Here is a 15,352-nt window from a genome sequence, read left to right on the forward strand (position 1 = left end):
GTGACAGTTCAAATAAGTTGCAGTCCACACTCTGTTGTGTCCAATTAGTTGTGCCTTCGGAAGAGAAAGGTAATGATGTTACTGGACCTGTTATGGATAGAGATTACAATCATACATTTCTTATTGCTATAGTAGACTATTTCTCTTAATGGCCAGAGATATAATCTAGTATTTCTATTGAAATGGGAAGATGTGCTGTGAATGGTTCTTGTACATCGTTCTTGTGGTGTAAGGGAATTCCACACATGACGTGTTGGATTGGAATGTGGAAAGATTGACGTGAGGAGGCAAGGCAGACGGTTACTCCTGTTGCTCCTGCATGGAATTGGGGTTTAATTATATGGGAATTTCATGAATAAAGAAGAGTATGCATCTTTACAGCCTGATATTTTAAATTGGAACAAGTGCTAAATGGAAGTTGACATGTTCTTCCAGAGACTAAACCCCAAAAGCTATTGTAACTGACAGGGTTGTAGCTGAGTCGTAGAAAATGGCTGAAATAGACATTCAAAATCTAATTTTTATGTACAGTTGGGTTTTTATTAAATATTTTTGAAAAGCAAATTTGAGTAAGTTATATTTACCATTCACTCACCTGCCAGCAGCTGCTCAACCAGTGCTTGACCTTAATGAGGTATAAAAACTGCTCCCAGAGCAGAACAATAGCTTAGGCCTGATAACAGGATGGACTGGGTATGGGCATGTGAAGCCTATAAGCTCAGAAAAGACAGATGTATAGAGCAAGCTCAGAAAAGCCTAGGAACTTTATTAATTTGGAAAGGAGAGAGATGAGCCTGCTGATTCAAAGTTTGGCATAAGGGGAGACCTGAAGAAGGGAAGGCCATTGTGCCCAAAGTCCACACTAGCCAGGATGGCTCCAAACTCAGTAGAAGGGAAGCTGCAACCAGAACCAGTTTTGAGTTGACACAGGGAAGTGGACTGATCGTTTCAGTAAACACACCCCTGACAGGCACACAAGCTCCCTTCAAGGGCAGAAGGCCTGTACAATCTTGGATTTACCTTAGAAATTTGCAATATCTTATCGTTTTCAAAAGGCAAACAGGATGTTCTGCAAAAGTTGGGAGGGTTGCCCCCAAGAGCGTTTTTCCCATTTATTAGGGAGTGTCCAGGAGTCACTCCCCACCGCCTGCTAGTTCACACTAATAATGTGGCACCCCAAGGAACCCTCCTTAGAAAACTTTCTAGACCTGCAGAAGATCAGAAGATGACTGGACATGCTGTCTGTGAGCTGAGATGAGTCCTGAAGGGCTTTAATGTCCACCCCAAATAATAATCAACTTTTTTATACCCAGCATTTGCTCCAGGTCAAGATGGTGACCACTGTTCTTGTTCTGAGTTCAGTAAAAAGTTCACAAAGTGCACTTTCTGAAAGCATATATATCAAGCAGGATGCATCATTATACTGATTGAGTCCCAGGTTCTCTTCCTGTTTTTACCTTTTTTTGTAAACACTTTATGGTAAAGATCTACTCAAGCAGAAATCACATTTCTAGCAAGGGTGAAATCACTAGCAAACCCCAAATAACTCTGTGCTCAATCCCAGAAGCTTGCCACAGACCAGCCAGGCTTTACGGAGAGGCAATGTGGAAAGTATTTGGGCAAAACTTCAAACAGTACCACAGTGAAAACAGACCACAAAAAGATCATACAACAGATTTAGAAAAATAGATGAATTTTTAATAATTAAAACAAGATGAAAATGCCAAAAATCTAATAATTAGGACCGGAGATATGCAGGTATGAAGATTTAGGTGAAAATAGCGCCAAAAAGCAGAAAGCGGCAACTGTGGATTACTGGTCGTGCTAAACCAGGACAAGTCACAAGTCCAGGCATACCACAAATGAATGCAGGCCAACTACAGAGATTCAAATAGGTCAGCTGAACAACAGTACCTTAAATCATGGTTGTGGAGCGTTGTAAGGTCTTGCATCGAGGATGTGTTGCGCCGTCGAGGCCATGCGTTGGTTCTGAGGAGCTGTGATGCTGCAATACGAGGTACTGCGTCATCGTCGAGCATCCCTCCAATGAAGGTTTGCGATGGGGAGCCCGGCATCGATGCATAGTCGAGGCATAGAGTCGGGTTCAGAGAAGTTGCGAGGCTGTGATGCAAGAACCTGCATCATCATCGAGGCTGCCATTCGACTAGATTTGCATCGGGGAGGCTTCACACGGTGGCAGTTCTGATGCAGTCTGTGACGTCGATGTGGGCTCGTTGCACTGAGAATCCTTGTAGCTGAGTCGATGTGTCGGTTCTGCTCAGGGTTGCGTCACGCAGCATAGGAGATGCATCAGTTCTGTTGTATCCACAGATGGACTCGCAGAGCACCTTCAGGCCCACTTCCAGTGCATGTGCTGGGTGAAAGGTTGTTATTCTGGTGCTTAGGCTCTAGTCAGGAAGCCAGTCAACTAGCCCTCGGAGTCACTTTGAGGTACTGGGTTCAACAGAAACAGGTTAAGTCCTTCTCACTCAGGCAAGAGGACAGCAGGCAGCAGGTCAGCACAGCAGGGCAGCAGTCCAGAAGAGCAGCAGTCCAGAAGAGTGGCAGTCCTGTCAGCAGCACAGCGGGCCTTCTTCCTGGCAGAATATCCACAGGTCCAAAAGTGTACTGAAGAGCTGGTGTCTCAGGTTCAATATTTATACCAGAGCTTTCCTTTGAAGTGAGAAAAACTTCTAGAGGTTTCCCTTTGAGGTTCACAGACTTCCTGCCTTCTCTGCCATGGCTCCAGACCAGGCTAACTACAGGGGCTATGAAGCCCTTTGTGTGGAAGCAGGTCACAGCCTAAATACGTGTAAGTAGTGCTGTCCCCAGCTCCGCCGTCTCATCCTGCCAGTGATGGCCCATCCAGGCACACCTAGCTCTCTATTGTGTGTGGCAGTCTAGGTGGAATACACAAAGTCCAACTGTTACCTACACCAAGTCACGTGACCCAGAGACAGGCTATAGGCAATGAATGCCTAAGGCAGCAAAATACCAACTTTCTAAAAGTAGCATTTTCCAAATTGTAATTTAAAATTTGGCTTCACCATAAAGGAAGAGTTTTTATTACAATGCCAAAGACACCAAACATGAACTGTTAACTCCAAAGTTATGCCATAGGAGAGGCGGCCTTGCAGTAGTGAAAAGAGAATTTAAGTTTACCACTACCAGAATATGTAAAAACTAAATGTACATGTCCTACTTTTTCATTACATTGCACCCTGCCCTGTGGGCTGTTTAGGGCCTACCCTTGGCGTGACTGATATGTATTAAAAAGGATGGTTTGGGGGGCGTGGTTGGAACCAACCGCAATGGCCGCACATTAGAGGAGCTCTGCGCTGGTAAATGTAGACAGCCCAAAATCCGTACTGAAATCCGTCCCTTGAGGCAGAGAAATGGTGGAGGAAACAATCGTCACCCTGTGGAGATGATCTATGAGGCTGGAATCCCGTGGGATACCGAGTACATGAAGCGGAAGTGGCAGCCGGCTGAAACGTGCTCAGAAGCTGGGTGCAGAGAGAAAAGCGACTGCGCAAGCCGATGATGAGGGCTTCACCCTGTAAAGTGCTGGAACACTAAACGAATCTTGGCCGGCGGTCACTATCGAATGGGCTCGAATGGGCTCGGACCCGAGACCCAGACCAGGGGCGCCGCTTGGAACAATCATCGCCATGGTCCTTAACTTTCGGGATAGAGACGTAATCCTGCAAACAGCCAGACAGCATGGTGACTTACATCATGAAAATGCAACGATACGTTTTTTCCTGGATTTTACACTCCAAGTACAGAAGCTACGACGCAGTTTTGAGACTGTCAAAAAAGAATTACGAGCAAGGGAAATCAAATATATGATGTTCTCCCCGGCGAGACTTTGCGTGGTGGCGGAGGGGAAGTCATGGTACTTCACCACACCTGAGGACGCTTGGGAGTGGCTTGAAGGATGGCGTGAAGTGGAGCAAGAAGCTGCAAAAACTAGAGACGAAAGGAAACCCCGGGCAGCTGGAGACTCGGACCGGCAGGCGAGATTGAGCAGCATGAAGAGTGACATGAGATGATTATCGAGAGCGGCATCACCTGGAAAGAAAGTATCTGGGAGACTGTTGTTGGGCAAGGGGGGGCTAGGGAGGAGGGTGAGATCTGACTATGGGAGAAACATTGACAATTGAGAAACTGCACAGGGTATAATACTACATATGGATTATGTGGGCTGGAAGCATGGGTGATGGCGGAGTGAAGCTCTGGTTCCAAACACACCCTATTGAGAAGTAGTTCTATGGGGCAACAGGCTCTCTGCCAGTTGGGGTGGTGGGTAGTTTTACGCCTGTCAAGCAGGGTAGCAGGGTGGGGGGTTAAGTTTTGGGGATTTGGCTCACATCAGGTGAGTGAGTTCATTAGTTATGTTATTGGTTGTAGGCTCAGGGAAGTGAGAGACGTTCACGCACACAGAATTAGGAGAGAGTATAAATTGACATGGGTTGAGCGAGGGCAGAGGTCACCCCCCAAGATGGTTTTACATATTTTTATACAAAGTTGAGGTTAGTGTTTGTTTCGCTGTTTAATTCTGTCATAGGACCGCTACTTGTGTCCTTTCTTAGTTTCCACGCTCCAAGGGTTGCCAGTGTCCTTTATTTGTTTCCATGTGTAGTGTCCTGCAGGACACGTTCTAGTGCTCTGCAGGAAGTTGTATCCCCAGCCACTCCCTCAAGGGCTGGACACACCGCACCCCCACACCCATCCATCACAGGTGTCACGAGTGACGTGGCCCTGCCAATAAAAGGGCCCAGGTGCACGTGCTCGTGCCCAGTTACTGTATCATACCCCTGGTATCTGTGTCTGTTACTCCTCACCATGTGGGCCTCAGGCCCAACATTACAATGGCGACGAGAGGGCACCAACCCCCATGCACAACAGCTACATTTGCATCGCTGTAGGAAGAGTGATACACCCTGAGGCACCGGCACTTGTCTGACCGCACAGCGTGATCCTGCAACTGCCAGCCAGCACAAAGTGGCCTGAGAGCGGAATGGGCGCAGGGTTGCCACACCACTGTGCACACCTCCGGCCACTGCCCACAGCCCTTGACCATGGTGAGCGGCTGTTGCCTCGGGAGGGGCCGCAGCGCCTAGAGGCAAGAACTGCCCACATCACGTCACGGTGAGGAGCTACAGAAAACTGAGGCCCCGGAGAGCTCCCTGGGAACCTCTCCATGCTGCCGGCATCACTACCCTTTTGTCGTGGTGGTCGCTGCCACAAGGGAAGAGTGCTTCCGCCCACCGCAACAGGCAGTGTGACGACCGAAGTCCGAGCGGCGTCGATGTGAAGGTGGCAAGTGTCTCCATGCCTCCTCCGTCTACAAGGCACCAGTGACTGCCCAAAAGCTGCCCGACCGCACTGGCGCGAATCGGCACCCAGTGCATGCAGTGAGCGCGAGAAGGCCATCACCCGCCAGCCTGGTACACACCCACCCGACGAGGGAGGTAACCAAGGCTGCTTTCGCTTGGTGTGAAGCCTGCGCCTGAGTGAGCCAGGACGCGGAGTAATACATGCTGCACAGTCCATGCTTAAAGCGCCTCCATCACTGCCAGCAAGCTGTGAGCCGCCCAGCCCATGTGCGCTGTCCCTACTGTGCCCCCTAACTTTCGCAAGCGACCAGCATGGTCGGGCGGTAGGTGCGTGGCCGCAGACTCTAATTACCAGAAGGCGTTTGGATCCAGTGCCGGATGCCGCCACAGATCAGCTCCAAGCGCCAAAGGCCGATAGAAAGGAGCGAGCAACCCAACAGCCTTTGACAAGCACCCGCCAGGCTGACACCTCCTGCCGTGGCCCCGCAAGAGTGAGTGCAAAGACAACTCTGAACACAAGCAAAGCAGACGGCGGCACTCCCTACCTGCCGGTGAGTTTCTCTACCCCATCCAACCTCCAGGCCACATCGGGGGTTGCCTTCCTGCTGCCAGAAAAGTAGCTGCAGCGCCACCTGGTGGCCACAGCGCCCCATTGGACCTAAAATCGAATAGAACAGGCACACGCACTAGCCGGTGGTGGAGGAGGGGGACATCCGGTGTTTTAACTCCCTTTCAGCGCCAGCAGAGTGGTAGAGCACCGACAGAGGCCGCTGCCGCAGACAGTGAAGAGGAGAAGCCTGCAGTGTCCAGAAGGAACTGACGGGCTCTGAGACTGAAACACTGCACTGCCACATAGCGACCATGAGTGGTACTGCAGCTGCATTAACCAGGCACAGGAGGAAGAAACAGCCTGCAGTGCGAAACCAATAGCACAATAACTTCATCATGGCAAGGAGATCCAAGCCCATGCACCCACAGAGCCGCTGCAACCAGTAAAACCCCAGCCTAGGAACAAGGCTGAACAAGGCTGTGGTGTAAGGAATGCCTCAGACCTCACACGAGGGTAGGGTGCAGCTCACTCTACCCTAGCACCAAGTGCACCACTCAGTGTTCCCAGCTCCTGCACTGTGGCCACGGACAGTCACTGCACCGGCTCCCCAGCACCCACAACCTGTGGCAATCAGGGCAAGGCACCGCAACAAACGCAGTGCCACCTGGTAGCCCCCCAGACACAACGTGCTGAAGGACAGACGTACTGCCTGGCCAGAGCAGTTAGCCAGCGGTGCCCCGCGACCGTCAGCCCAAGCAGCACCATAGACTGGAGGAGAGGCCCTGACAACCCACCACCCTGCCAGAAGCGGCAGGATCAGCAAGAGGCGATTGCAAAGTGATCCTTGCAAGAGGGTCTGCACCGGCACACCCAAAGAGCGGTCCAGCACGCTGACTGCCCACGGCGACCAACGTCAGCAGACCAGTGACAAGCCACACTGCACTGCACCCTACAAGCGAAAGCAGCAAGGAAACCCACCAAGGATCGGCAAATGCCCACCACAGCAGGAGCGATACTGTGGAATCTACGCGAGACACCAGCAGGCAGAACAGAGGGCAACGTCTAAAGGGAGCTGTCCCTCCTCGACAGCACTAGAAAATAATGGTGCAGAACACGCACCACATGTGGCCGCCCTACGCCACAACCAGAGAAGAAATTGCGTCATCTTCTCCTTCCGGTGTGCAGGCATCACCGCGAACTACACCCCAGGCACGCCACGTGCCAGAAAAAGCGTCCCAGAAGAAGATGAAGCGCACTACGGCAGGTGTGTGTAGGAGGCAGCACCAGTGAACCTGAGACATTTTAACAAAGAAGCATGGCTGAACGCAGCACAGAGAACGACCACGTCTCCACGGCACCAGCGAAGCCCCGCAGTGGGCCGAAGACAACATAGAGTGTCCCCCTTCACACTGCCTCAAGATGGTGTCGGCGGTGACCCACGACAGGCAAGAGAGGAGTCGCACACTCCACGTGGCAGACCGCCACAGCAACATGGGCTCCATCAACCAGCGACACGTGACCGGACGTCACGTCGCCCAGCAAGCAAAGAGCACGTCACAAAGTGACCATTCCGGACAAGCACGCTGGAGCAAAGGCAGGAGCCGGCGCCACGACAGCGCCACCTTGAGGTCCAAAGGCAACGCCCTCGAAGAAAGAATAGAGTGACAGCTCTGTCATCCTGAAAACCGGATGAACACAGGTGTGCTGAACAGACCAACAAAGGGAGAAGACTGAGGACTCACCCAGCAAGGCAAGAGCACACCCTGACACACCACACACCCACCAAGGCAGACCGACGTCCCTGGATACAGCCTCATGGGCGAACCGAACATAAGCCGCAGCAAGCGCAAACCGCGTCTCATCCTAACGATTCTCCAGGCGACCGTCCATCCCCAGGCGTGGGCAGTCTAAGTCAAGCGACCTCCCTGCTCCTGTCCGCAGATGCCATGGGTGACGATCAGCACCAAGTGTCTGTCCTCACACCGCCTCAAGATGGAGTCGGCAGTGGCCCCAAGACAGGCAAGAGAGGATCTACACACTCTACGTGTCAAGCCGCCACGGAAACTCCATCTCAGCAAGGCAGATACACATGGCTGCTAAGTCCCTCCTGACATGCAACTCTCCCAGCAAGTCACCACCACCTGTAATCCCGAGTCAACACATGGCTGGCAACCGCCATCACGCCAGCCATCAGCACATGCGTCAACCTCCACTCCCAGAGTACCGATGGACTGGAGTCCTACACCGTTGCCACACCCGCCGACTAAAGAAATCGGAAGCTACCTGTGAACCTGGCCTACACCGGAACCGCGGCAGAGAGAGAAAGTCTTGGCCAAGACTCATCAACCCGTGAGGGTTGTGCGTGCGACGAAGTAACGTCTCCTCGGCGGACCTGCAGCTGCCCCCAGTCAGCACACAAGTGTCCCCCAGTTCAGCCCTCCTGCAGTCCCGCAGCTACCCCGACAGCGGGCCTCACCAGGCGGGAGAGGGAGAACAGACTTTGCCCCACCAACAGGTTATCGGTTACAGCCAAGCGGTTCAACAGAGGCATTTGATCAGGCAATGCTTCTGTGATCTCTCACATAGGACTCCATCAATGTCCATGAAGCAACCCACTATAAGGAACTGTTAGAACTCACCACAGAACATCACCGAGGTCAGCAAGGTGGGAACCGTGCAAGACACGTCATCATCAGTGAACTGACGGTATGCAGCTGACGTCTCCAAGCCGGCGGTCATGTCCTGAACCCCTCAAGTTAAGCTATGGGCGCCTGCCGAGATGGTCCTGCTGGAAGCAAGTCACCAGCTTGTGTCTGATGTCTTCCTGCCACCTGACTCCAAAGACTGATGGACCCTGCGGAATCTAGTTAACTGTTTGTTTTTGTCCCCACAGGTTGGACTAACATTTTGTTTGTTCCTCAATAAAGTTGGGGAGGAATGTAGTGTCCTGCAGGACACGTTCTAGTGCTCTGCAGGAAGTTGTATCCCCAGCCACTCCCTCGAGGGCTGGACACACCGCACCCCCACACCCATCCATCACGGGTGTCACGAGTGACGTGGCCCCGCCAATAAAAGGGCCTGGGTGCACGTGCTCGTGGCCAGTTACTGTACCATACCCCTGGTGTTGTGTCTGTAACTCCTCACCATGTGGGCCTGAGGCCCAACATTACACCATGCTCCAACGGTTGCTTACTGCCAGTGTCCTTTATTTGTTTTGATACTGGATGTAGCAGTATCTGATGAGCCGGTGCATTGTGTTTTCATTTTGTTTAGTTCAAAATTTACAGATGTCTATGGAACCCCATGGTACTGGAGCAGAATGTGCCCCATAGCTGAATGCCGGAACAGATTTATTTTGCACTAGTTTCGTTTTCTATCAGCTCTGCTCCTATCTGCCTGTGTTAAGCAATGGGTACATGCGAAGTGTGCCGAGAACAGAAAGTGAAAGGGAGTAAACTAGGGCAGCGGCCTGGCACGGGTTCTTTACTGGTTCTAAACGATAACCAGAGCCTTGTCTGATCTCCCATAATTAATAATTAAAACATCAACAGTTATTTCAACTTTGGGGGACAGCTTCTGACCTGACACATTTCTTGGACTTTATCTGACCTATTCTGATTCTAAGTTACTGACAGGCTAAACGCTTTGCGTTTTTTCACCTACTTCAGGCATGTTTTCCCCATCTGGTTTTAGTTCCAATAATGCACGTTTAAATTTTGGTACTATTTGTTCAATTCTATTTGTTCCACTTGGTAAAATACATCCTAAAACCTGGTGGTGTTCCAGTGTTGTGCTTTATAGCTTGTATTTACTGTTAGTAAATAGTGGTTATCATCAGTAGGGTAGGTGCATATTTTTCCTGTTGGCTCAAAAATCTAACATCAGTTACAAGCGTGATTTCAGCTTTAAAAGGCAACAGGCGGAAACTCAAAGTTAATGTTTAGATATAAGCATATGAAAACACACGTGCATTTATTTTCAGCCTTTGTAGCATAGAGTTACCACCTGACCAATTTATATTGTGATTGGTGGACTCTATTGGTTCCTGTGGAAGCACATTTGTCACTGGTTATTAATGCTGTACTGGTGTATTATTTACTACTGATATATGTAATTGTACTTGTACATCCTCAGCCCGCTCTTCATTTCTCTGTGTGGAATGACCCTCCCATATGGTAGAAGATGCCAGGGTGCCTTACAGCAGGAGTCCTGAGGCTCGAGCAGTTCTGCTCATGGCTGCTCTGAGGACACATCCAACAATACTGCGTCCTTGGTTTTCCCCTTTACTCTCTTGTTAAGTTACCTTACTTATTTTAGTAAGAGCAAGCAATCACCACCCAGGTGGACCTTCACGGCATGCTGGATGCAGAGGTGTTTGTTGTGTTATGATCAGTCAGTGCTACATATTTTAGTAACTTTCCCAGGCATGCCTCTTTCACTTTTCTAACTATTGTTTGCATGTAACTGACCAACAGGTGGTGACTGTGGTTTGGTCGCTCTGCATTTTGATAAATGTTCTGTTGAGTTTACATTTCTCTAGTGTGTTTGGGCAATGATGATGGGGTGACATTTAAACAATGTAATCCAATATTCATCCCTTGGTGATAGTTTGCTTTGTAGATTTATCCGGTCCCTAATTTCTAATTAACAAATTGTAGGGGCAAAACGTTTTTCTAAGGAGTCGGCCACTGGCACTATTGAACGCTAGGGTTGACAAATACCTGGACTGCAAAGATTTGTTTCCGTTTCATGGTTTCTGGTCACGGCATCTCACCTCCATAAAACAGTGTGGTCTTGGGTATACGTCGTTCTACTCCATATGTACTCATTTCTTTGCATAGCAGACTTTGGAGTGCATATATTCCGTAGTGATTATATAAAATCTTAGACATTCAGCTTAGAGTTTTTGGTGCAATATTATCGTTAGTATCATGCTGTACGCAAACACCACTCGGCTATATGCAACACAACTCGGTCTTACACTACGCCAAGCCACCCCACACAACTGCATTCCACTCTACGCCACACCACTAAACTCAATGCCACTCCACTCCACGCAATGGCACTCCATTCTACGTAATACCACTCTGCTTTAGGCAATGCATCTCCACTCAACTGCACTCCACTCCACTCCACACCATGCCACTCCATACAACTACACTCCATTCTACGTAATGCCACTCCATGCAGCTGTACACCACTACATGCTTCACCTTGCCGGTCTATGCCATGCGACTCGACGCCACTCCACAGAATGCCGCTCCACTCTACGTAACGCCACTCCACTCTATGTGGCGCCACTCCATGCAACTGCACTCCATTCTAAACCACTCTATTCCAATCTCTGCAGCGCCACTCTATGCAGCACCACTCTATGCAGCGCCAGTCCATGCAGCGCCACTTCATGCAGCACCACTCCATGCAAAGCCTCTCTACGCAACAACCACTCTATGCCACGCCACTCTACGCAACTCCATAACACTACACTCTACTTAACTTTAGAACACTTCAGTCCATGCCATTTAACACTAATAACTTTTAGCCATACTTAATAGCAGCCACACTAGTTTTGCACAACCACCAGCATGTTTAATCTGTGGAGTCCAGAATCTAAATTCAACTCGAGCAAGATTACGAATGCCTAGTGCTGTCTTTGTTGAGCTGGATAGAATGGCCCCTGGTGAAGCAGCCAATATCTGTAGGCTGTGCATTCAGATACTTTGAGTGTACTGTGGACGTTAACATCATTGCCCACGTCTGACGCCCACTTCAGTGCTTGTTGCAGGTCAGGCATTAGGTGAGCAGTATAGTTTCTTTTTTGTCCCAGAAAGTCTGTGCTGGAGTACCCATCTGAGCTGAGGTGCCTCACTCAGACTCCGAGGCACATCCTTGTCAAAAGGGACATGCTTATGAGCTCTTTACAAAGTAACTTTGTCAATGACCTGTACGCATGGTCATGGGTTGGGAACACCACCTCAGCATCACTTCATACCAGTGCAGCTCTACCTAAGCACCACCTCAACATCACTGAGCACCAGCATGGCACCACTCTAGCACCCGCTAAACACCACCACAGCCTCAGCACTAGTGCAATCCGAAGTCAGCACCACCACAGTATCATCTCAGCATCAGTGCAGCACCACTTAAGCAACACTCAGCAACACCTCACCATTATTCAGCAACAGCACAGCACCCCTTTAGCACCATCTGAGCACCATGTTAGCATCAGCGCAACACCACCTACGCATTAACTCAGCACCACTGCAGCACCCCCTCAGCATCAGCGCAGCACCAATCAGCGTCAGTCAGCACCACTTCAGCAGCACCACCGCAGCACCACCTGAGCATCACTCAGCAGCACCTGAGTACCACCCCAACACCAGCACAGCACCATCTCAGCATCAATTAGCCCTAGCGCAGCACCACTTCAGCACCAGCGCAGCACCACCTCTAAAGCACAGAAACACACACAATTTATTGCTCTCTCTTTCTCTTTTTTCTCTTCTCTGTCACCCCTTCTCCTTCCTGTGGGTATTATTCTTTCTATTCTGTGGCTCTCCTTTCATACTAACTCAGTCTGTCTTTCTCACCTGGTTATTCCTTGTCCCTTACAAACACTCTCTTACCTCAATGATTCATTCTCTATCTCCGGCCTCAATGCTTCTATATATATTATATTATACTGATTCCAGACTCTGTCCACACAGTTTCTAATCTGCCCCAATGCCATACGTGGCATCTGTTGATTCTCTCCTAGCGACCGTCTGCTGCTCGTGTTGTAATTCAGGTACTATTTCCCACCCTCCCATTGTTTATATCCCCCCACATAAACAAACCAAAAAAAGGAAAACAAACAAGAATTAGAAAGGCAGGAAGAAGTTGCCAGCATTTCAAGTCCGAAAACAATCCAGTAAGTTAAGCAAAACTCCATCTGCAGTGCACCTTCCGATCTGTGGGTGTGTGCAGAAGTTATGGATAATGTGCGGCACGGCTAAACTCTTCGAAGGTCCCAAAGGCAAACATATACATAAAACACATTATCATTTAAATGCCAATAGCTCTAACTCTCCAAAATGTGAGACCTATTGCATTGCAAATGCTTGTTGATGTAGGAATAGAAAGGTGCATGAGGGGGATTCTGCCTGCTCCCTCATACCTGTTGCAAACGTCTTCTATCCTCAGAACTTTAGATTCTGAAACTATTTAGACTTCCAGATAAAGGGAAAGGACCTGACATTAGTACAATGTTGTCTTCCCGCAATGTAACTGATGATGTAGTAGACATAGCGGATTTAAAAACCAGGATGGTGTAGTTTGTTAAGAAAAAAGTTTACAAAAATGAAAATGGAGCGAGAGAGAGTTACGCACACGCATTAAGAAAAGGGAGGGAGGGTAATGTAGAAAAATGGCAAAACAAGTGACTGGGAATAGGAAGAACAGAGAAAAAGAGATTTACTTGGAAAAGGGAGGGGGGATGATAACAGTAGTAAAGAGGAAACATGTTGAAATTTGCAAACACAGAAAGAAATGTTAAAACCGAGGAAAAAATGAAAGAGAGAAAATAGGTGAGCAAAAAAATGCATGAATGAGATTAGAGTAAGATGTCAAGGAAGCAGAACCTTGCCGGCGATGGGCTTGGCGCAGTAGGCACAGCTGCCCTTGGGGATGACGGCAGCCCCCAGGTTCTTGAGATCTTCCTCCAGGGTACCCAGCATGTTCTCCAGGGTAGTAGTCGGGCTGACCAATAGAGGCTCTGAGACCTTCGGTGCTTCATCGTCCAGCTGGATCTACAAAGCCAAAAACATAGAGAAGGTTGAGTCCAGAGAAGATGTGTCCTCATGTATAACATCCAGTATAACACCTAAACGCCCCCCAGTTTTATAGCAAGTGGGAGACTAACCGGGATTTCAAAGAAGGATTGGAGGGTCAAATCCGTGGCATGTTTTCAGGATAACCACTGGCATTACAAATGAGTTCATTTGGCTTCATTTCAAGTAAATGTCCCATGTGTGGATATCCAGACCACCTGGAATGGATCTGAACCTTGTGGACCTACTTTGCACACCTCTGTGATAGACAAACACAGCCTTACCCATGACCTCAGTTCTTACAATGCAGACATGAAACACAGGGGTCATAAATAGCAACAAGTGTGGAGTTTGCAACACCTGGTAATTGCCTATGTGACAATGTTTGTACATTTGGGGTTTCCCAGTGTTACATTTTGGCAGGTCATACCTGCAGACATTTAACCAGAGAAAAAGACTGGTAAATACCAGGACATCTGGATTTGTTGCAGAAAGCATTGCAATCTGCAGGTTATTCCTCATTTGAATGAGGATGCCAGTAATTGGGCCTTTTTTCCAACACCTGGGTCATTTCTATCCTAGTGATGTCAGATTTTACTGGGTGTGATAATAATCACATAACCCTACCATGCACCCATAATTATGGTCTAAAAAGTGTGTGGAACACTAGTACTGTACAGAATAAATACATCCTTCATGGTATACAACCATTTCCATACGTATATTATATTGCCTGTACCTACGTAGATAGATCACTAGTGCCTTCCAACCACTCCATGGGATTACATCACGTTCTTGCTGGTTGGTGAACATATAGAAGAAGAAAAAACAAACTTTCTCAACAGTTTAATGTTCCATTGTAAGTAAGAGAACTGCCCCCCAAGTACTCAGGTTCCTTACTTATGAAGTATCAGAGAAAAAGCAGGCAACATATGAATGAAGTTGCTATAAATGTGGTGTCAGTAATTGTAATCAAAGACCAGTTACCGTGGTGCTGCTATTGTAACTCTCTGCAAATACACCAAAAAGGCAATGGAAGATGTCCTAAAAACACTTAGGGGCATATTTATGAGAGGTTTGCGCCATGTTTGCACCACGCAAAGTGGTACATGCATGACGCAAGCCTCCAAGTCAGATTTATGAAGCCACGCAAAGCCACTTTATGTGGCTTTGAATGGCTTCATATAATCGCTGCATTGCCTTACTATAAGGGAGGCGTTCCTTAGGCATTGCGGTGGGTATTCCCACGCAGCTCCCATGGTTTTGACACATTCCTAGATTTACAAGGACTTGTAAACCTGGGAATGTGCCAAAACCATCCGCCTCCCCAGGTAAAGCTTAATGAGGGGAAATATCTTTATTTCTATTCGTTTGTAACTCTTTCTACATGTGCTGCATTCAGCAGCACACATAGAAGAGGAAAAGACCTCTCAGGATTGGTTTTGTGCAGGAAGGCATTCCTTCCTGCACACAAATAATCCTGCATGCAACGGAGGCACCCTTGCACCATGGACCAAGGGTGTCTGCTTTTGGCGCTAGGCTGCCAAAACGGCACCCGCGCAAGGGAAAATGACAGGAATGCGCCGTATTGGATAAATACTGTGCATTCCTGCCCTTTCCCTGTGATGCAGGGCAGTGCAGCAAAGTGACTT

The 15,352-nt window shown here is 48.8% G+C and overlaps 1 protein-coding gene across 1 annotated transcript in view; it reads right to left on the bottom strand.

Moving 5' to 3' along the window:
- LPXN (leupaxin) overlaps nt 1–15,352 on the bottom strand; it is a 294,439-nt gene that overhangs the window by 144,913 nt on the left and 134,174 nt on the right. The window contains exon 5 of the mRNA XM_085651802.1: nt 13,512–13,679. Within this exon, the coding sequence (XP_085507928.1) occupies nt 13,512–13,679 (168 nt within the window). The remainder of the gene's footprint in view (nt 1–13,511; nt 13,680–15,352) is intronic.

Source organism: Triturus cristatus, chromosome 4_1 (assembly GCF_964204655.1).
Source record: "Triturus cristatus chromosome 4_1, aTriCri1.1, whole genome shotgun sequence".
Classification (NCBI taxonomy): Eukaryota; Metazoa; Chordata; class Amphibia; order Caudata; family Salamandridae; genus Triturus; species Triturus cristatus.